The sequence below is a fragment of the Trachypithecus francoisi genome, unplaced genomic scaffold, assembly GCF_009764315.1.
Source record: "Trachypithecus francoisi isolate TF-2019V2 unplaced genomic scaffold, Tfra_2.0 Lachesis_group0, whole genome shotgun sequence".
Classification (NCBI taxonomy): domain Eukaryota; kingdom Metazoa; phylum Chordata; class Mammalia; order Primates; family Cercopithecidae; genus Trachypithecus; species Trachypithecus francoisi.
The window spans coordinates 14,919,065-14,939,520 of record NW_022681453.1 but is presented as its reverse complement, the minus strand read 5'-3'; the positions used below and the strand labels follow the sequence as shown (position 1 = coordinate 14,939,520).

General features: G+C 46.9%; 2 protein-coding genes across 12 annotated transcripts in view; one reads left to right on the top strand and one right to left on the bottom strand.

Annotated features, from left to right (window-relative positions):
- The window catches only part of KLHL18 (kelch like family member 18), a 66,030-nt gene extending 49,716 nt beyond the window's left edge, over positions 1-16,314 (bottom strand). For both annotated transcript variants that reach the window (XM_033205495.1, XM_033205504.1), the window contains exon 1: positions 15,931-16,314. In XM_033205495.1, the coding sequence (XP_033061386.1) occupies positions 15,931-16,284 (354 nt within the window). In that variant the 5' untranslated portion in view covers positions 16,285-16,314. The remainder of the gene's footprint in view (positions 1-15,930) is intronic.
- Positions 16,226-20,456, top strand: part of KIF9 (kinesin family member 9) — a 54,406-nt gene continuing 50,175 nt past the window's right edge. For 3 of the 10 annotated variants that reach the window (XM_033205468.1, XM_033205425.1, XM_033205484.1), the window contains exon 1: positions 16,226-16,530. Coding sequence is in view for 3 of the 10 variants with exons in the window: in XM_033205459.1 (XP_033061350.1) it covers positions 16,433-16,530 (98 nt within the window). In the remaining 7 variants the exon portion in view is untranslated. Of the gene's footprint in view, positions 16,531-17,806; positions 18,050-19,420; positions 19,475-20,456 lie in introns of all 10 variants that reach the window. The other 7 variants (XR_004435819.1, XM_033205459.1, XM_033205407.1 and 4 more) reach the window with 4 other exon arrangements.

The following is a 20,456-nucleotide window of genomic DNA, read 5'->3' as shown; positions in this document are numbered from 1 at the left end:
GCCTCGAACTCCTGGGCTTAAGTGATCCTCCCAAGTAGCTGGGACTATAGGTGCATGCCAATGTGCCTGGCTAATTTTTTTATTTTTGGTAGAGATGGGGTCTCACTTTGTTGCCCAGGCTGGTCTTGAACTCCTGGATTTAAGGCATCCTCCTGCATCAGACTCCCAAAGTGCTGGGATTATAGGTGTGAGCTGCTGCACCTGGCCCCCATCCAGTTTTATCCTCCACCATGACTCTCTTCTAAACTGTTGGCAATTCCCAGAAATTGTCTTGTTCCCTCAGGTAGGATTCTTATCCCCTCATTTTTATGCCCAGTGAAGGATTCCTCATCCTTGAAGATTCAGCTCAAATGTTCCCTCCTCTGAGAAGCCTCTGACTTCCAGGCAGTCAGCTCTCTCCTTCCTGTGGCACTTGGTACAAGCCTCCACTATAGCACACATTATATTGTCCTAATGAATGTCTCTCCATCTAGGCTGAATATTCTTCCCAAAGAAAGGAAGGTTATATCCTAGTACTTAACACAGTGCCTCATACTCAGTTGTACTTAATGAATTCTAAAGCCTACTTCATCTAAAAATAGGCTTCATCTGAGATACAAACAAGTAACAAAATTTCTGATGAATTTTACTTCTTTTTTTTTAACTGTTGACCTTCTGGCTTATGACTAGCAGAGCTGGTCAAAGTGGGAGCTCAAAGGTGGGAAAGCACAACCTTCTCATCTCATCTGAAAATTCAGTTGGCTGAAGTAAAAGGCTCAAGAAAAAGATGGTGAGGCTTAGGGTCAATTTGTGGAGGGCTTGATTCCCAGGGTAACAGTGCATTCCCAGTCCTGAAGAAATAAACAGACCACACTAGCTACTTTGTGGGTTTCTAACGAGATGGCATATAAGGAAATGTAAGTGGGGGGATTCTTTCACTTTGAATGCTGATGGCCTGAATGCCAGCCTAGAATATGGGCAGAGAGACACAGGTTCATATAATACTACCACAAGCAGAAATGATGAGTCCTCATAAACTCCTGGGGTTAAGAAACTGATGGCAAGTATAATAAAACATACTGGGCTCGGTCTGCAGTTTTCGATAGCATTTTAGAGCACACTCTTTGAACACTCTGTGATGGAGCTTTGGTCTCTCTGCTTCAGAGTGCCCCACTGGGTAGTGACACAGGAAGGGGGCGAGGAAGGAAGTAGCTGACCAGCTGACACTAAAAAAGGACTTGGGGCTCCAGTCCCATATAAACAGCTGGCTAAAACATTCAGGCTGCTTCCCACTTCTTCTAACCCTCCCCCTACTTCCTACCACTCATATCCAGCAAGGTAGAATGGGAACAGAGGAAGGGAGACGAGCGGGCAGAGCCCTCAGGAACAGTTGAACATGTAACTGTACCAACTTCAACTGATTTGCAGGTGTTTCTTAGCAGTCTAGACTCCTCACCATGAAAATTTAAGGAGTTCCCAGTCTGCACTCAACCTACCGCTCCAATCCCACCTTCCACCTTGCTCCTCTATGTCTTACTTATTTGAGAAGCACTGTAGGTGTACTTTCATGCCTGAGCCTCTGAACACTCTCCCCCGGCCTGGAATGCCTTTTTCCACTGTACCTGTCTGTCAAAGTCCTATTCATCTTGCAGTGTACCAAATAAATACCATCCTTTCCATGAAACAGTCACAAACCCTCAGAATTGTAAATATTGGCTACTCCTTCGATGTTCCCTTAGGCCTCTGGTGATGCCTATGCAGTTACAGAATTTATCAGACTCTGCCTTTTCCCATAATTATTAGTAATTGGTGCATCTCTATCTTCCACACTCATCTATAAATGCCAAAGACAGAGGCTGACTCCCATTCACAGCAGGGTGTCTCACGTACCTACAAAGCACCAAGCGCAGGTAAATGCATTTATGTAGTATGTTGACTGAAGAAGCATCTCAAACATAATGTCAGGGGTCAGTTAGGGTAATTCAGTAAATACTTTTAAGTGCTTGAAACATGCTAAGAACTATACTAGGTAAGAGATGGCTCACGATTCAGGAGTTCAACATCTAGAGGGGAAGAAAAACACTCGAACACATCTACATCCTGCTTAGACCGGTAAGGGGAGTAGGACCAACGAGTGGCAGCAATGCTTCTCAAACTTTAATGTGCACAGGATGTAAGAAGCACCAGATTCTAGTTCAGTAGATCTGAGGTGAGACCTGAAATTCTGCACTTCGAACAGGCCCCCAACCAGGTGATGCTGATGCTATTAGTCCAACGACAACACTGAGTAACGAGGGGTTAAGGTGCAATGGAAAAGGGGAGATGAACGACACCTGGAGGGATATGAAAAGCCTGTCTTCAGAGAGATGGGACTTCACACAACCCCCCACTGTGATAGGGCAGAGCACAAGAAAGATGGCATGGGTCCCTTTGAGAAAAGAAAACATGGAAGGGGCCGGGCACAGTGGGTACACAGCACTTTGTGAGGCTGAGGCGAGAGGACTGCTTGAGGCCAGGAGTTCGAGACCAGCCTGGGCAACAAAGCAAGACCCTGTATCTACCAAAAAAAAAAAATTTTTTTTTTTTAATTAACTGAGTGTGGTGGCACACACCTGGAATTCCAGCTACTCGGAAAGCTGAGGTGGGAAGATCACTTGAGCCCAGGAATTCGAGGTTACAATGAACTATCTTTGTACCACTGCACCAGCCTGGGCAAGAGTGAGACCCTGAAGAAAGAAAAAAGAAAAGAGGAGAAAGAGAAAGGGAAAGGGAAAGCAAGGGAAGAAAGAAAAAGAAAGAAAGCAAAGGAATAAAATATGGAAGCCTAAAGCATGGATAGGGCTCTGCTTGGCAGATGTGAGCAGATACGCCAAGCCAAAGGAACACTAAAGCAAAGGCCCAGAGGAGGGAGAACACAGTCACAGAGAGATGGCCAGCTGATGCAAGAGGACACCATGGGAAAGTAGGGGAGAACAGCAGAGAGGGACCATGTCTGCAGGACTCTGAATATCAAGAATACAGCTGGAAGTCTTAGAGAAGTCAACCAGAATGGCTGTCAACAACAGAACATGCTTAAGCTTCTTCCTCTGACGTCCGAGACGGCTGTGACTGGCAGATTTCTATGAGCGGCTTAGAATAATCAGATTCAGTTAAATCAGCAGTTCTTTCCTAAATCCTACAGAAAACTAGCCACCACCTGCTGCTCCTGCATTCCCATTACCCCTCAGACATCTTGATTACTTAAAATGCTAAGCCATATACATGGAAAACACAAGCTTTCCCCAACATGAGGTAGAGGCACGTTTTACAACCACGGAGAGCTGAGCAGCTCTGCTCGACTCCCGGCTCCGCTGACAAGTTTCTAACCTCTGATCATCACTGTGTGCAGAATAGAATTTCCTTGTGGAGAGGGGGGAGGGCGAGGGATGGCATTGGGAGTTACACCCGATATAAATGACGAGTTGATGGGTGCTGATGAGTTGATGGGTGCAGCACACCAACATGGCACATGTATACATATGTAACAAACCTGCACGTTGTGCACATGTACCCTAGAACTTAAAGTATAAAAAAAAAAAAAAAAGAACAAGCCAGAATTAGTCTTCTGGCTCCAGCCATTATCATCATCTCTCTAAATGGCAGAAGGGGAAAGTGCAAGGAAAATGCAGTGCTGCCTTCATGAGTCACGGAATATGCATCCTAACTTTCTATACCTTAGGTATACCTCTAACACCCTGCCCTGATTCTTCATTCATAAATACACAGTTATTGCTTGGTTTCATTCATTCATTCATAATGTATTTACTGACCCATACCATACCATGCAAGGAACCGTGCTGGGCCTGGGTGGCTACTTCTCTGACCTCATATCCTTCCACTTTTCTCCTTGGTCACTCTGCCCTTACCATTCTGGCTTCTTGCTGTTTCCCCAAAACACCAAGTGTGCTCCTGCCTCAGGGCTCCATGCTTACTCTTCCCTCTGCCTTCAGATATCCTCCTGGATTGCTCCCTCACTTCATTTAGATCTCTATTCAGAGGCTGGCTCCTGCTTTACTTTTCTTCATGGCACTGATCACCACTGATCTTCCGTCTGTTTATTGTCTGCCACTCCACTAGGATGTAAGCTCATACTCAAAAAGGCTTGGCCTACTCTGCTCACTGCTGTACCCTCAGCACCTAGAACAGTGCTTGGCACATGGAAGGTGCTGACATACCTGCTCAGCATCCTGTTGAATGAAAATGAAATGAGAAGCCACTCAGAGGAGAACAAGATCAGAATTAAGCCTGAGGAAAAAACAATCTGTTAGTAGCCCAAGGCTCATGGGCTCATTCCCTAGAGGGTTGGTAAGAATTCTCTCAACATGCTAGTAAAGTTAAAGAAATCCTGGGTTAGGTAAAAGATGAAGAGGATCTCAATTAGGGCAGTGGTTTACTGAGAAGCTATTATGTAGATACTTCAGTAAATAATTCAGTCACAGCCCTGCTCTTGTGGAGTGACAACACTATAAATAATTATGTAATTACTATTGTAATAAGTGTCACAAAGTACACATAAGAGAGGATGAGCCAAAGTCAATCCCAGAGTTTCAAGTGTCCATGACTAGATGGATTGTGTCCCCTCCCTACACAGAGGAAACAAAAGATGGGCAAGGGTATTCATTTTAGACATAATGAGTATGAGGACCCACAGGACAAATGAAGTAGAAATATAGATTTGAAAGCTATTTGTAATTTGCAGATGATGCCAACACACCTTTACTTGGAAGACATGTTAGCATGGCTTGTTCTGCTGGTCCTCAGAATAGCTCTGTCAAGGTTACACGACATTTAGAGCATACAAATCAACCCAAGAAAAATAAGCTCACAACACATCTGCATCTCCTAAGTATGTACCTCCTAGAAGGCAATCCCTTTTAAGTGACCATTTGAAGTGCAGCTACAGGGCTGAGCTAATATAATTTGGCTCTTAACAGCTGAGGTGCCACAGTACAAAAATAAAGAGTAGGAAAGATTACTCCTTAGCATCAGATGTTTCTACTCATTGGGTTTCAATACAGAGACAAATTCTGTTTTTAGTGTCTACAGTCACAAAGCACTATAAGCAATCTCTCTTGCCCACCTAGTAACAAGTCTTCTTGAGCTAATTACCTATCTTTTGAAAACTGGATTAAATATAAATAACATACAGTTTACCATCTTAACGATGTTTAAGTGTACAGTTCTGTGGCATTAAGTACATTCTACAACCATCACCACTATCTGTCTCCAGGATTCTTCATCTTCCCAAACTGAAACTATACCCATTAAACAGTAACTCTCATCCCCCCTTCTCCTGACCCCGAGCAATCACCATTTCACTTTCTGTCCTCATTAATTTGACTATTCTAGGTAGTTCATATAAGTGGAATCCCACAACATTTGTCCTTTTGTAACTGGCTCATTTCACTTAGTATAATGTCTCCAAGGTTCACCCATGTTGCAGCAGAATTTTCTTCCTTTTAAAGGCTAAATAATATTTCACTGTATGTATACCCTTTTTTTTTTTTTTGAGACAGGGTGTCGCTGTTGCCCAGGCTGGAGTGCAGTGGTGTAATCATGGCTCACTGCAGCCTTGACCTCCCGGAGCTCAGGTGATCCTCGCACCTCAGCCTCCCAAGTAGCTAGGACTACAGGTGCGTACCACCGTGCCTAGCTAATTTTTGTAGAGACAAGGTTTTGCCATGTGGCCCAGGTTGGTCTCAAACTCCTGGGTTCACGCCATATGCCTGCCTTGGCCTCCCAAAGTGCTGGGATGATAGGTGCCAGCCACTGTGCCCAGCCATATACCACATTTTGCTTATCCATTCACCCACTGGTAGACTCTTGGGTGGCTTCCACCTTTTGGCTATTGTGAATAATGCTGCCATGAACATTGGTGTACAAGTATCTATCTGTTCTTTAGCTTATTTTTTGAAAGCTTTTTTTTTTTTTTTGAGATGGAGTTTTGCTCTTGTTGCCCAGGCTGGAGTGCAGTGGCGTGATTGCGGCTCACTGCAACCTCCGCCTCCTGGGTTCAAGTGATTCTCCCGCCTCAGCCTCCAGAGTAGCTGGGACTACAGGTGTGTGCCACCACGCCTGGCTAATTTTATATTTTTAGTACAGATGGGGTTTCACCATGTTGGTCAGGCTGGGTCTCGAACTCCTGACCTCAGGTGATCCACCCACCTTGGCCTCCCAAAGTGCTGGGATTATAGGCGTGAAAAGCATTTTTGTGCTCTGATCAGCTATTCAGAACACTCTGCCCACACATGCCATTATATTGGGTCATATTTGAACTACAGTTTCTCTATTTTGCCTGCCAAAAGCCCAAGCTCTGACCTTTACCTTCAAGGCCCTGAACACAAGACTGTCTGTTCCACTGGAACCTAAGAGCCATCAGGGTCTCCTCTGGCCAGCCATTCTGCAAGCAGCTAAGCATCCTCAGCTTCAACTGAGACAGAATGGGAGCATGGTGTCGGTTAGTTAGGACTTTGGAAACATTCTGCTTCAAGTTCTAGCAGAGCTGGAAGGCTTTACAAATGAGATGCTAAATTTAACAGTAACTTCTATGTCACTTACTTACTCACTAGTCAGTATAGTAACATGATCACCTATAGTAAGCTGGGAGAAATTTTTTCACTTCTAGTTCATTTATATTCTTTAACAAGAAATGCTTCAATTCCTAAATACTGTGTTGAAACTACAGAAGTATATGCTGGGGGAACAAATAATAAAAATAAAACCTACTTCAAAATCCTTAGAGGCCCTATCAGTATATAACAGAGGTCAGTAAACTATAGCCAACGGATTCAACTCATGCTTCTTTTGTAAAGTTTCACTGGAACACAGCCACGCCCATTCATTTAAATACTGTGTAGAGCTGCTTTTGCACTATAGTATCAGTTAAGTAGCTGCAACGGAAACTATATTTCCCATGAATCCTTGAATATTTACTATCTGGCCCTTTCCAGAAAACGCTTGTCAACTCTTAGTTCACGCACCTTGGTTCACCCACTTTTGTCCCCAATTGGAAAAAAGTGGTGATGTAATCAACTGTTTGGATGTTCTTCCTAAGGTCTTCCTAAGCTAACCACAGGCCAGCTGGCTGGTTCCATGCCAAAGAGGCAATGAGAGTGCCAATACTCAACAAGTTCCAAAGTAGAAAGGTAGCTGCCATGCTTGTAATTTGGGAAGGGCCAGGGATACACCTTTAGAAAAACAATGTGGTCTCATCTTCCATCAAGTAGCCTACAAGCTAAACCAAGTGGGGCTAAGGGGCAAACAATGGAGTCTCATGTACAGAATAATAAAGGAATTGTCTGCAGTTAAGAAACATCCCAAAGCACAGGCTTCTTTTTTTTTTTTTGAGACGGAGTCTCGCTCTGTCGCCCAGGCTGGAGTGCTGTGGCCGGATCTCAGCTCACTGCAAGTTCCGCCTCCCAGGTTTACGCCCTTCTCCTGCCTCAGCCTCCGGAGTAGCTGGGACTACAGGTGCCCGCCACCTCGCCCGGCTAATTTTTTTTTTGTATTTTTAGTAGAGATGGGGTTTCACCGTGTTAGCCAGGATGGTCTCGATCTCCTGACCTCGTGATCCGCCCGTCTCAGCCTCCCAAAGTGCTGGGATTACAGGCTTGAGCCACCAAGCCCGGCCAGCACAGGCTTCTTAAATGTACCTGGTAATCCAGCCAGCCAAGCTCCATAAGCCTTAGGGTGAACATTATGAATGTTGCTTGGCTGGTAATGGATCGTCCAAGCTGTACCTCCAACTCTCTTTCCCTACCCACATGTCAGGAAGCTCTCTAATTCACCTAATTGGTGTCCAAATTTAATAGCATTATCCACAACATAACTTGAACAAGGAGATTAAAACTGAATTTTTGATATGAAATTCGTATAACAAGTCCTGTGCCCCTCAAGGAGCATGTTCTTCCTCTCAGTTCTGATTGCTCACTAGAAAGACAAGGCTGGGCCAGGTGTGGTGGTTCATGCCTGTAATCCCAGCACTTCCGGAGGTGGAGGCAGGAGGATCACTTGAGCCCAGGAATTTGAGACCAGCCTAGGCAATAAGGTGAGGCCTCATCTCTCAAAAAATAAACAAAATTAGCCAGGCGTGGTGGCACACACCTGTGGTCCCAGCTACTTGGGAGGCTGAGGTAGGAGGATGGCTTGAGCCAGAGATTTCGAGGCTGCAGTGAGCTGTGATCCCACCACTGTACTCCAGCCTGGGCGAGAGAAGAGACCCTGTCCCAAGGAAAAAAAAAAAAAAAAAAAGAGGAGACAAAGCTAACTACATAGAGAGAGATAAACCTAACTACATGAAAAATGTCAGTAGAAAAGCCTGGTAATGAGCAATATTCAGAAGCACAAGTTTCCAATACAATGTCATTTCAAAATCAGAGTCAAGAATTCATACGTCTAAAAGACTAGTAGAAAAAGCCTGCATCTTCTCTCCCGAAATAAAATGCTGGTGTGGCATCTGGACATTCATATCCCTGCCCTCTGTACTCAAGAATGACACTAAGGACACTTTGTTCCCTACTCTGCCTCATACCATCAGCAGGGCAGGTGAATAATCTGACAGGATATAAAAGCATGGCTTCCACCAATAAACAGCTGTGTTAGATCTCAGCTGATATAGCTTTGTGCCATGGGCAAATCCCTTAATAGCTCTAAGCCTCAGGGTTTTTTACATCTGTAAAATGATGGCTTAAAAATGTTTTTATTTGTATAAATTTAGGGGTACAAGTGCAGTTTTGATACATGGATATATTGCATAGTGGTGAAGGCTGGGATTTTAGTGTAACCATCATCTGAATAATGTACATTGTACCCAGTAATTCCTCATCCCTCACCCTACTCCAGTCTCCATTCACCCCACACCCTATGTCCATGCATACACATGTAAAATGATATCTTTGATAGGGAATCTCTACAATTCCCTCTTTTCTTTTTTTGAGACAGAGTCACACTATTGCCAGGTTGGAGTGCAGTGGTTCAACCATGGCTCACACTGCAGCCTTGACCTCCTGGATTCAAGCGATCCTTCCATCTCGCCTCCCAAAGTGCTGAGATTACAGGTATGAGACACTGTGCCCAGCCTACAGCTCCTTTTAATATGATTATTCTAGCTCTATAATTAACCCTGTGTAACTCACTGTACTATACACAACATAAAAATGGCATGCATCGACAAGCCCTTAATTCATTTCCTCATATCCTTCTCCACCTACTCTTTCACCACAAAGCCAGTGGTGACAACAAATCAGGCAAGATTCCAGATTCAAATGTGCAGCTCTTGAAGCCAATTTCGTGAAAATTGTGTGCCTACGTTTAGTGGGTCACACAAGGAAATATTCTAATACTGTACCTTTAATCCATGGAAAAAACATTTTCTTCTGAGGGCTAAATTATCAGAGCCAGGTTCAAAACCTTGGCAGGAGCCTTGGGAAAATGCTGAGAAGGCTAATGCCAGCAGATCTTTCAGGAACCATTTATCAGCGGTTGCAAAACAAAGGGTGTGTATCTATATAGGGAGCTCCTCTCTCCTTTAAGCTTATGGCCCTGTGAATAATACTCAGGTTTGGTGACCTCATTCTACTGTCACTCAAAAAGAAAATAAATGTGTGAGATAAAGGGAAAGAAGAAATATATGAACTTCAATGCCTTACAGAAGCATAAGGGAAAAAAATAAACACATGAATCTGGCTCCAAATCTCATGACTAAGAAGAAAAACTCATTAAATCTAGCGAGTGTGCCCAAATGGCTAGACCCAGATGAATCGGACAACACTGCCTGAGCCTTGGGCTCCTGGCAGCCCAGAGCAAAGGACACGAAACTCAACTCAGGGAAGAGGGGATGAGAGCTTCCAGGGATGCAAATGTGTCTACCTAGGCCAAGTCTTCTGCCAAGAAGTCTTGCACTACAATCCTCATAACTTTTAAGATAAAATGATTTGGCCGGGTGAGGTGGCTCAAGCCTGTAATCCCAGCACTTTGGGAGGCCGAGACGGGCGGATCACGAGGTCAGGAGATCGAGACCATCCTGGCTAACACGGTGAAACCCCGTCTCTACTAAAAAATACAAAAAACTAGCCGGGTGAGGTGGCGGGCGCCTGTTGTCCCAGCTACTCGGGAGGCTGAGGCAGGAGAATGGCGTGAACCCGGGAGGCGGAGCTTGCAGTGAGCTGAGATCCGGCCACAGCACTCCAGCCTGGGCGACAGAGCGAGACTCCGTCTCAAAAAAAAAAAAAAAAAAAAAAAGACAAAATGATTTGCCAAGGAAAAGAACCATGGGCTTTTCCTCATAACAGCTTCAAGCCACTGGAGATACAGAAAGTGATTTTTTTTTTTTTTTTATGAATATGTTACTCTTTTCTGTCATGCCTCTACCTCACTATCCGACAGGCTCCCAATGAATTTAAATTTCAAATATTTCCCAAAAGGAAATTAAGCCTAGGTTCAAGTGTTGGCAGTGAATTTTGAGAATGTGGCATGAATGCTAATACTCACTTTCACGTTCTCCCTATAATTCAGGAAGACAGAAAAGATGACACGCCCTTAAGGATGAATACAGTAGATCTGAGGTAGATTAATTCACGTGATAGCAGCCAAAATCAGTTTACCAACAGTGACAGAACAGGCAACAGGAGAACATGAGAGAACATCTGACCCTGAATATGGAGACAAAGAGTTTACTCCCAATGCTGCTTAACTCAACCTGTGACCTTGAACGAGTCCCTTCACCTTTTGGGCTTGGGTCTTCATTTGTAAAGTGCAGGCTAATGAATTAGTGCAGAGGTCTTTTTTTTTTTTTTGAGACAGAGTCTCGCTCTGTCCCCAGGCTGGAGTGCAGTGGCGCGATCTCAGCTTACTGCAACCTGCGCCTCCTGGGTTCAAGCGATTCTCCTGCCTAGCCTGCGCCAGCATGTCCAGCTAATTTTTGTATTTTTAGTAGAGATGGGGTTTCACCAAGTTGGCATGGATGTTCTCGGTCTCTTGACCTCATGATCTACCCGTCTTGGCCTCCCACAGTGCTGGGATTACAGGCGTAAGCCACCACACCCGGCCGGCAAAGTCATTTAAGGCAATGAACATTTTGTCCAGATAAAATCATTCAAAGTTCATCAGAAGCTAAAAGAAATTCAAAATGGCAGGTTGAACACATGAACTTATCTCCACTCCTAGAAAATTCATTAAATTATTATTAATAAATATATACTACTGGCTGGGCGTGGTGGCTCACGCCTGTAATCCCAACACTTTGGGAGGCCGAGGCAGGCAGATCACTTGAGGTCAGAAGTTTGAGACCATCCTGGCCAACATGGTAAAACCCTGTCTCTACAAAAATCCAAAAATTAGCCAGGCAAGGTGGTATGCGCCTGTAATACCAGCTACTCAAGAGGTTGAGGCAGGAAAATCGCTTGAACCTGGGAGGCGGAGGTTGCAGTGAGCCAAGATTGCGCCACTGCACTTCAGCCTGGGCAACAGAGCAAGACTCTGTCTCAAAGAAAGAAAGAAAGAAAGAAAATACACACACACACACTACTTACTGAGCATTTACTACATGATTATTTGAAGTACATTAACTAATTGAATCCTCAACACTCAAGCAGGTGGTGATCCGCATTTTACAGATGAGACAGAGAATCACCAGTGTTTAAGGAAGCTGCTCATTTTCACAGCTAATAAGTGGAAGACCCAGAACTCAAACATAGGCAGTGTGGCTGCAGAGTCTGTGTGATACTGCCTTTCGGACTGATGATCAAGGAATAGCAAAGCTCTGAAGGAAAAAGAAGCAGAGAGAGACAGTAGATTAGAAGGGTCAACAAAATTTTAGAAGAAGAAAAGACAAGTAGTAACTGACTTAGAGGATACTGAGTGTTGTGGAATGCAAGCCACTGAAGAATCCCCTCCAAAATGGAACCACTGGAGGGACCAGTTTCCTCTGAAGTTGTGAGCAAGAAGGACTGAAATCAGGAAGTACTGGTCCCCCTCCCTGAGGCAAGCAACTGCTGCATTACCACCCAGGTAGAAGACTGGAGGTTTACTCTTCAGACAGGATGAACAAGAGCCTCTGGACCTGGGTAACCAGGGCACCACTGAAGACAAGGAAGTGGTACCATTTAGTGGGATTAAGTGAAAGTCTGCATACAGAAGGGAGAACCTCCAGCCCTCTCCTACCATAAGGCTCCCAGAATAACAGCCAGGCTTATACCACCTAGGAAGAAGCCTGGAGGAAGATCTACGAACTTTGAACATATCCCACAGAAAACAACAGGTCCATCACCCTATAACCATGGCCCTCAGAACGTGGTCCCAGACTAAGAGTAGCATCATAGGGGAACCTGTCAGAAATATGAGTTCTCAGGCCCATGCCAGACCTAATGAATTAGAAATTCTGGGTGAGGTCCAACAACCAGCGTTTTGACAAGGCTACCAGGTGATTCTGAAGTCCACTGAAGTTTGAGAACCACTGCTCGACAGGGAGGCCCACCAGTCAATAAAATATCTCACACCGAAAAGCTTCCAACCAGTTTTTCAGTGTCTGTTTACTTGAAAAACATTGTGGAGTCACCAGAAAACTGAAGAAAGACTTTGACAAGAAAGAGAGACAAAACAGATTTCCCATGACAGCTCTGGTGGCAAGTAGTGAAATGTGCAGAGCCTGATTTGCATGCCCTTTCCCCGGTCCCAGTATTATATTGCTACAGAGCTACTCCTTGGGCTCTACAATATAGTTTTCAAAATCAGTGAAGTAAATGCTCTCTACAGTCCTGTCCAGCTCTAGTGCATGCCTTTATACTAGTCCTTCCTACTGGAGGCTTTTTATTAGAGAGAAAAAAATAAATATACTGGTCCTTATGTTCTAGATCCTTGAAATTAACACAGCAATTCAGACTGACCATCTCAGTTGAAACTATGTCTGATTCTTTTCTTTCTTTCTTTCTTTCTTTTTTTTTTTTTTTTTGAGACAGGGTCTCACTCTGTTGCCCAGGCTGGAGTGTAGAGGCACGATCTCAGCACACTGCAGCCTCTGCACTCCAGCCTGGGCAACAGGCTCAAGTGATCCTCCTACCTCAAGTGATCCTTCCACCTCAGTCTCCTGAGTAGCTAAGACTAAAGGTACACACCACTACAGCTAATTTTTTGTAGAGATGGGGTTTCATCAAGTTGCCCAAGCTGGTCTCCTGAGTTCAAAGCAGTCCACCTGCCTCGGCCTCCCAAAGTGCTGGGATTACAGGTGTGAGCCACTGCACCCAGCCACATCTGATAACTTACTTTTCCCTCTGAATGAACGAGCAAAGTTCTGCTGAAAGATTACTATATTCAGTATCTGCATTAAGTGTACTATTAATACTTTATGTAGAAGTATATGTGACCATCCCACGCTGCCATGCCCTTTTTGATTCCCTGTGTCTTATAAGATTCCCCTGGTTCACCCTTACAGCCTAACTCTTTTTTTTTTTTTCCCCAATAGAGATGGGGTTTTGCCATGTTGCCCAGGCTGGTCTCAAACTCCTGGCCTCAAGCGATCCACTCGCCTTGGCCTTCCAAAGTGCTGAGATTATAGGTGTGAGCCACAGTGCCCAGTCTACAGCCTAAATTTTAATCTAGAAATTCACACCTATTACTGTTTTTCACTAGTCTCTATTTACACCAAGTGTTGCTGCCACAACCAGATCATTTTTCTGCTTACAAATTTCTAGTGGCCTTAACATCTTCCACCATGTAATCACTGTGGACAAAAACTTCTAATTTACTTTTACTTCCTCTGCCTCCTTTAGTCTAGCTCATTTTTCTGAATTCTCTTGGTTCCTCTTTCCCATCTGAGAAGATCTCGTGCCTTCTCAGATCACTTCACTCCTCTCCTGGAAAAACAACCTCCTTCAGGAGGGGTTTAGAATGATGAAAAGGGCCGGGCTCAGTGGCTCACACCTGTAATCCCAGCAATTTGGGAGGCTGAGGCGGGCGGATCATGAGGTCAGGAGCTCAGGACGAGCCTGGCTAACATAGTGAAACCCCATCTCTACTAAAAACACACACACAAAAATTAGCCAGGCGTGGTGGCAGGTGCCTGTAGTCCCAGCTACTTGGGAGGCTAAGGCAGGAGATTCACTTGAAGCCAGGAGGTGGAGGTTGCAGTGAGCCAAGATCACGCCACTGCACTCCAGCCTGTGCGACACAGCGAGACTGTCTCAAAAAAACAAAACCAAAAACAAAAAAAACCCGAGGCTTACAGAGATTAAGTAACTTGCCCAAGGTTACAACTAGGACTTTAATCCAAATCCTCTGCCTTCAAAGCCATACTCAACCATCCTACTCTACCATCTCCAGAGATCTGACTCAAATAAGTTGAAGAAGGAAAGTTTCCTTAACCACACAGAAAATAAGAGCAGGCTGGGCGTGGTGGCTCACACCTGTAATCCTAGCACTTTGGGAGGCCGAGGCGGGCAGATTGCTGAAGTTCAGGAGTTCGAGACCACCCTGGGCAACATGGTGAATCCCCGTCTCTACTAAAAATAGAAAAAATTAGCCAGGGTGGTGGTGCGCACCTGTAGTCCCAGCTGCTGGGGAGGCTGAGGCAGGAGAATCGCTTGAACCCGGGAGAGAGAGGTTGCAGTGAGCCGAGATTGCTGCAACTCCAGCCTGGGCAACAGAGCGAGACTCTGTCTCAAAAAAAAAAAAAAAAAAAAGAAAAGAAGAAGAGCAAAAGGATCTCTGCATAGTTTTATTTTTTCTTTCTTTTATTTCTTTGTGTGTGTGTATGTGAGAGAGAGAGAGAAATAGGAGAAATAGGGTCTTGCTCTGTTGCCCAGGCTGGAGTGCAGTGGTGCGATTACAACTAACTGCAGGCTTGACCTCCTAGGGTCAAGCGATCCTCCCACCTCACCCTCCCAAGTAGCCGGGACTACGGGCACAGGCCACCATGCCCAGCCAATTTTTTATTATTTGTAGAGACAGGGTCTCCCCACATAGCCCAGGCTGGTCTCCAACTCCCCCACTCAAGTGATCCTGTCGCCTCTCAAAGTGCTGGGATTACAGGTGTGAGCCACCATGCCTACCCTGTTTGTTTTTTAAACAGGGATCACCCACAGATGCTGAGAACTTTCCAGTCAAAGCCCAAGAGGGAGCCCCACTCATCATCTCCCGGGGCCGGACGTCTCCACATGGCTCAGCGGCTTGCCAGGGAGCAGCACAGCATGCCTCTTCCACATGAAAAGACCCAGGCACAGGAGGGAGGCTGGCTCTGGCGGCCAGAATGCTGGTGGGGAACAGGTGGTTAAGATATATTTCCCTCTTAATATCAGTCAGCATCCCTCTCCCCAGGTGGCCAGAAGGCCCAGCCCCGGGGAGCTTGTGGTGGTAGTGGTGCCTTCCAGTGTGGGGCAAGGTGGCTTCCCACCTCAAAAAATTTCCAGATCAGATTTTAAAAGCTCTTAAGAGACAAAGTAGTGATTCAACAATTAAGGGCAGGCAATGATTCCTAAGGAGAAGCCTTCTCTACAACAGCACAGCCAAGTTCGACAGGCACAAAGAAATATCTGTAGTGACAAGAGAGGGTGCTGAATTCAGTGGTGCCCATCAGCATGTGGGGCCGGCCACCGCCCCTGCCTCTATAGAAGGTAAGTCCATTTTCTTTCGTCTGTATGACAGAAAAGGGAGGCTGTCACCCCAATATCTCCCACTCCAAGGGCCTAAGCGGCGCACCTCTCAACCTTTCCTTTCAGGGGCTGAAAGGTTGTCCTCTTCCTCTTCCCGACTCGGCCCCGATCCCCTTCTGCTCGGCACCTCTCTCCCCACTACTCGGTCCCCCTTAAACCTCTTCTCCCCAGCCCTCTCCCGGCTCGACCTCTCTTTCTCTGACCCCCCGCCCCTTTTTACTCCCCGCTCGACCCCTTTCCCCTCAGCTCGCTGCCGCCCAGTCCTGGATACCTTGAGGGTCACGTCGCATAGCTTGCCCTGCCGCCGTATCTCCTCCATGACGCCGTAGCCGCGACTAGGCAACTCGGACACCGAGAAGTGCACCAGATCCTCCAGCTCCTCCGCGCCGTCCTCCACCATCTTCCCCGGCCGCCGCAACTGCGCAGGCCTCGCCGTCCGGCTAGACACTAACCAGGGCGGGGCGATCTCGCACGCCGACAGCGGCTCGGAGCGCGGAGCAGCAATCAGACGGGCCTCTGCGGCCGCCGTAGTTGAAACTCCTCGGCGCCGGAAGCCCCGCCGCCCCGCTTCCTGGTTCACGTGCGGCCTTCGTTGTCTCCCTACCTCGAACTTGGCTTCGCGCATGCATCTGCCGAAGTCTTTCTAGATCAATCGGCCCCATCTCTCGTCTTCCCGATTCGGCCATGACCTCACCCGTATCCTCGACGTAGGACCTCGGACTTCATTTCCGCCACCCCGACACTTCCGGAATCCCCGGAAGCGACCCGTTGCCATGGCGACTGTGTACACAGCCTGGCAGCCCCGCGTGGGGAGTGCAGGTGGCTTCGGTTGTGGCCGTCGCGTCCCGGGGGCGTCGCTGCCTGGTGAACGGTGAGCAGGGGCTGCGCGCCGGTGGGAGTGGGGAGACGGGAGAAGGGTGTGCGCCCGGACTGCTGATGGTGGCTGAGGTCCAAACACCGCTCTATCTGGGGGTTCCCAGCTGGATCGCTCATCTCCGAAACCCAGGCGAAGGAGGGCGCGACATCGCCGGAGTCCTTTCAGCCTGGCCTCAGCTTACGGTCTTCGGAGCTAATGTTCATTGGTCCCACAAAGGGGTCCCACGTCGCGCCCAGGACACAGAGGCCGTGAGGCAGGGAGCCAGAGGTCGTCTGGACTCTTCTGCACTAGTCGGTTTTCGTACTAGAGGGGGCTTTGGGATCACCAGTCGCAGCCCTTCGCGTTATAGATGAGGAAACCTCTCCAGAGAGGGACCGGAATGGGTTCAAAGCCCACTGCCGCCCAGGCTCCACGCGGGGGTCTGGCACATTGGGTGAGAAAAAGGAGAAAGGCTAGTTTTGCCTGCGTCCTAGTCTTGTTCAGCCAAGGCCAGGTGCAGTTGGACTCAGTGTTTTGGATTCGGGTGTTGCTGCTGCCGCTTCGGATAGCTATGAGGGTTCCCCCATGACAGCCCCTCATCTAGACGGGAGCACTGGAAGACAGGGACCCACCTGGTGCCTACCACCCCAACCACCAAAAGCTCCCTTTCCTCTTGTCGAGTCTTCATGGGTGCTTGTTGACAATTCTGTTAATTCCCACTAAAGACAAATGAGGAAACCTTGAGCGTCTTAACACAGAAGTCTCTTGGTGACCATTCAGAGACTTGCTTTATTATACCAGAAATATCAAAGGGTGGTTCCCCAAGGAGAGACATTCCCCACGAGGTCCTGAGGGAGAAAGGGAGGGGTCCGGGTGCCGTGGCTCACGCCTGTAATCCTAACCCTTTGGAAGGCTGAGGTGAGCGGTTTGCTTGAGCTCAGGAGTTCAAGACCAGCCTGGGCAACACGGGGAAACACTGTCTCTAGGAAAAATACAAAAATTATCCGGGCGTGGTGGTGCACGCCTGTAGTCCTAGCTACTTGGGGGACTGAGGTGGGAGGTTCGCTTGAACCCAGGAGGTGGAGGCTATGGTGAGCCGAGATTGTTTCACTGCACTCCAGCCTAGGTGAAAGAGTGAGACCCTGTCTCAAAAAAAAAAAAAGGTGGGGTGAGGTACTGGACGTGGATTTTTGCACCTGGAAACCAAGTGTCCTCCTGGAAGGGCTGTGGGCTTGGGTTGGAGTTGTCAGGGAAGGGGAGTGACATCATATGCCCCTTGGGACTCTCTCAGTAGTGACTGAAGATAGATCCACAGAGGAAGATTCAGCTGCCCTCTGACTTCCAGCCATTACCATCACCACCTACCGCCATTTCCTGAACACCTACTCTGTGCTGGGCTCTGCCCTGGACATTGTGAGGGGATTCCAAAGAGATAAAAAGCACAATCCTTGCCCTCAAGCAGCTTGTAATTTAATTTGGGAACTGAAACCCACTCAAATGAAGCGACGTAAGAATGGTAACAAGCAGTATTTCAGTAAGTGCAAGATGGCATGGGGTCTCCAAATGTTTGGGTGTTAAGGGCTGCTGAGTAGCAGGCTCACAAGACAGGTGTGCAAAGGAAGACTTATTGCAAGTGGATATGGTGTCAGCCATATGGTGTCAGCATGGGGAGGGCCTTGGGAAGCATACATGGGGTGACTGCATGTGCATGTGCATGTTGGCAAATATCGGGGCAGAGAAGAGCCAGGCTCTGGAGGGAGAGCTTTTGCTTATTTGTTTTGTTTTGTTGAGACAGTCTCATGCTATTGTCCAGGCTGGAGAGCAGTGTTGTGCCATCACTACTTAAGTGATCCTCCTGCCTCAGCCTCCTGAATAACTGGGACCACACGCATGCACCACCACACTTGGCAGATTTTAAAAATTTTTTGTAGAGACGAGGTCTTGCTGTATTGCCCAAACTGGTTTCTAATTCCTGGCCTCAAGCAATCCTCCCACATTGGCCTCCCAAAGTGCTAGGATTACAGGCGTGAGCCACCATGCCCAGCTGAGGCTGATGCTCTGAACTGGCCTGTGCTACTCTTGTGCAGGGACTTCAGGGAGGGAGGCCCAGGCATCTGCTCCCAGAGCTCCCCTGCTTCTTCATGGTCCCTTTCGGAGCATACCCTGGATGGCATCTGAATTTCCCTGGGCAGGAGAATGGGCCCTTGGATGTGAAGAGTGGTTCCCCAGGCTTTAGAAATTGAGTGTGAGGCTGAGGTGGGTGGATTGCTTGAACCCAGGAGTTTGAGACCGCCCGGGGCAACATGTTGAAACCCCATCACTACAAAAATGCAAAACATTAGCCGGGTGTGGTGACGCACACCTGTCCTCCCAGCTACTCTGGAGGTTGAGGTTGAGGTGGGAGGATTGCTTGAGCCTGGGAGACAGGGTGCAGTGAGGGGAAATCACACCAGTGCACTCCAGCCTGAGTGCACTGTCTCAGACAGAGTGAGACTGTCTGAAATAAATGTCTCGAAAATAATAAATAAATAAAATCGGAAATAACTTTTTTCAGGTAATACCCATTGGACCTCTCTTAGATAATTTTATATAAAATGTTACCATTATTTAATGTATTTTTTAAAAAAGCAAGATAATCTAATTAAAACAAGTCCCTGTTATACATGAGGGGTTTTTATGGTTAGCGTCTTAAAAGTTAGTTAGATTTTTGGATTTTTTTTTTTTTTTTTTTGAGACTGAGTCTTGCTCTGTCACCCAGGCTGGAATGCAGTGGCATGACATTGGCTCAGTGCAACCTCCACCTTCCAGATTCAAGCGATTCTCCTGTCTCAGCCTCCAGAGTAGCTGAGATTATAGGCGCCCACCACCACATCCGGCTAATTTTTGTTTTTTATTTTTTTTTTAGTGGAAACAGGGTTTCATCATGTTGGCCAGGCTGGTCTTGAACTCCTAACCTCAGGTAATCTGCCATCCTCAGCCTCCCAAAGTGCTGGGATTACAGGCAAGAGCCAGTGCACTTGGCCCGAGTTAGTTTGTTATTTTTGTTTTGTTTTTTTGAGGCATGGTCTCACTGTATCACCTAGGCTGGAGTGCAGTGGTATGATCAAAGCTCACTGCAGCCTCAACTTCCCCGGGCTCAAGTAATCCTCCCACCTCAGCCTCCTGAGTAGCTGGGACTATAGGCATGCACCCCATGCCTGGCTAATTTATTTATTTTATTTATTTATTCATTTATTTATTTTTTGGAGATGGAGTCCCTCTCTGTTGCCTAGGCTGGAGTGCAATCGTGCGATCTCAGCTCACTGCATCCTCCACCTCCCGGGTTCAAGCGATTCTCCTGCCTCAGCCTTCTGAGTAGCTGGGATTATAGGCGTCTGCCACCATGACTGGGTAATTTTTGTATTTTTAGTAGAGATGGCATTTCACCATGTTGGCCAGGCTGGTCTTGAACTCCTGACCTCAGGGAATCCACCTGGCTCAGCCTCCCAAAGAGCTGGGATTACAGGCGTGAGTCACCGCACCTGGCTGCCTGGCTAATTTTTGTATTCTTTGTAGAGATGGGTTTTTGCCATGTTGCCCAGGCTGGTTTCAAAACTCCTGGCCTCGAGGGATCTGCCCACCTTGGCCTCCCAAAGTGCTAGGATTATGGTGTGAGCCATTGCGCCCAGCCAAAAGTTAGTATTTTAAAAGCCAAGCCATGCGCCTGTAGTCAGCTACTTGGAAGGTTGAGATGGGAGAATCACTTGAGCTCAGAAGTTAAAGGCTAGCCTAGGCAACATAAAGAAACCCTTATCTCCAAAAATAAAACAATGAAATAAATGTTAATTTTAAAAAAAATATTGAACATCAGCTGGGTATGCCTGTAATTTCAGCACTTTGAAAGTCCAAGATGGGAGGATCACTTGAGGCTAGGAGTTCAAGACCAGCCTAGGCAACATAGT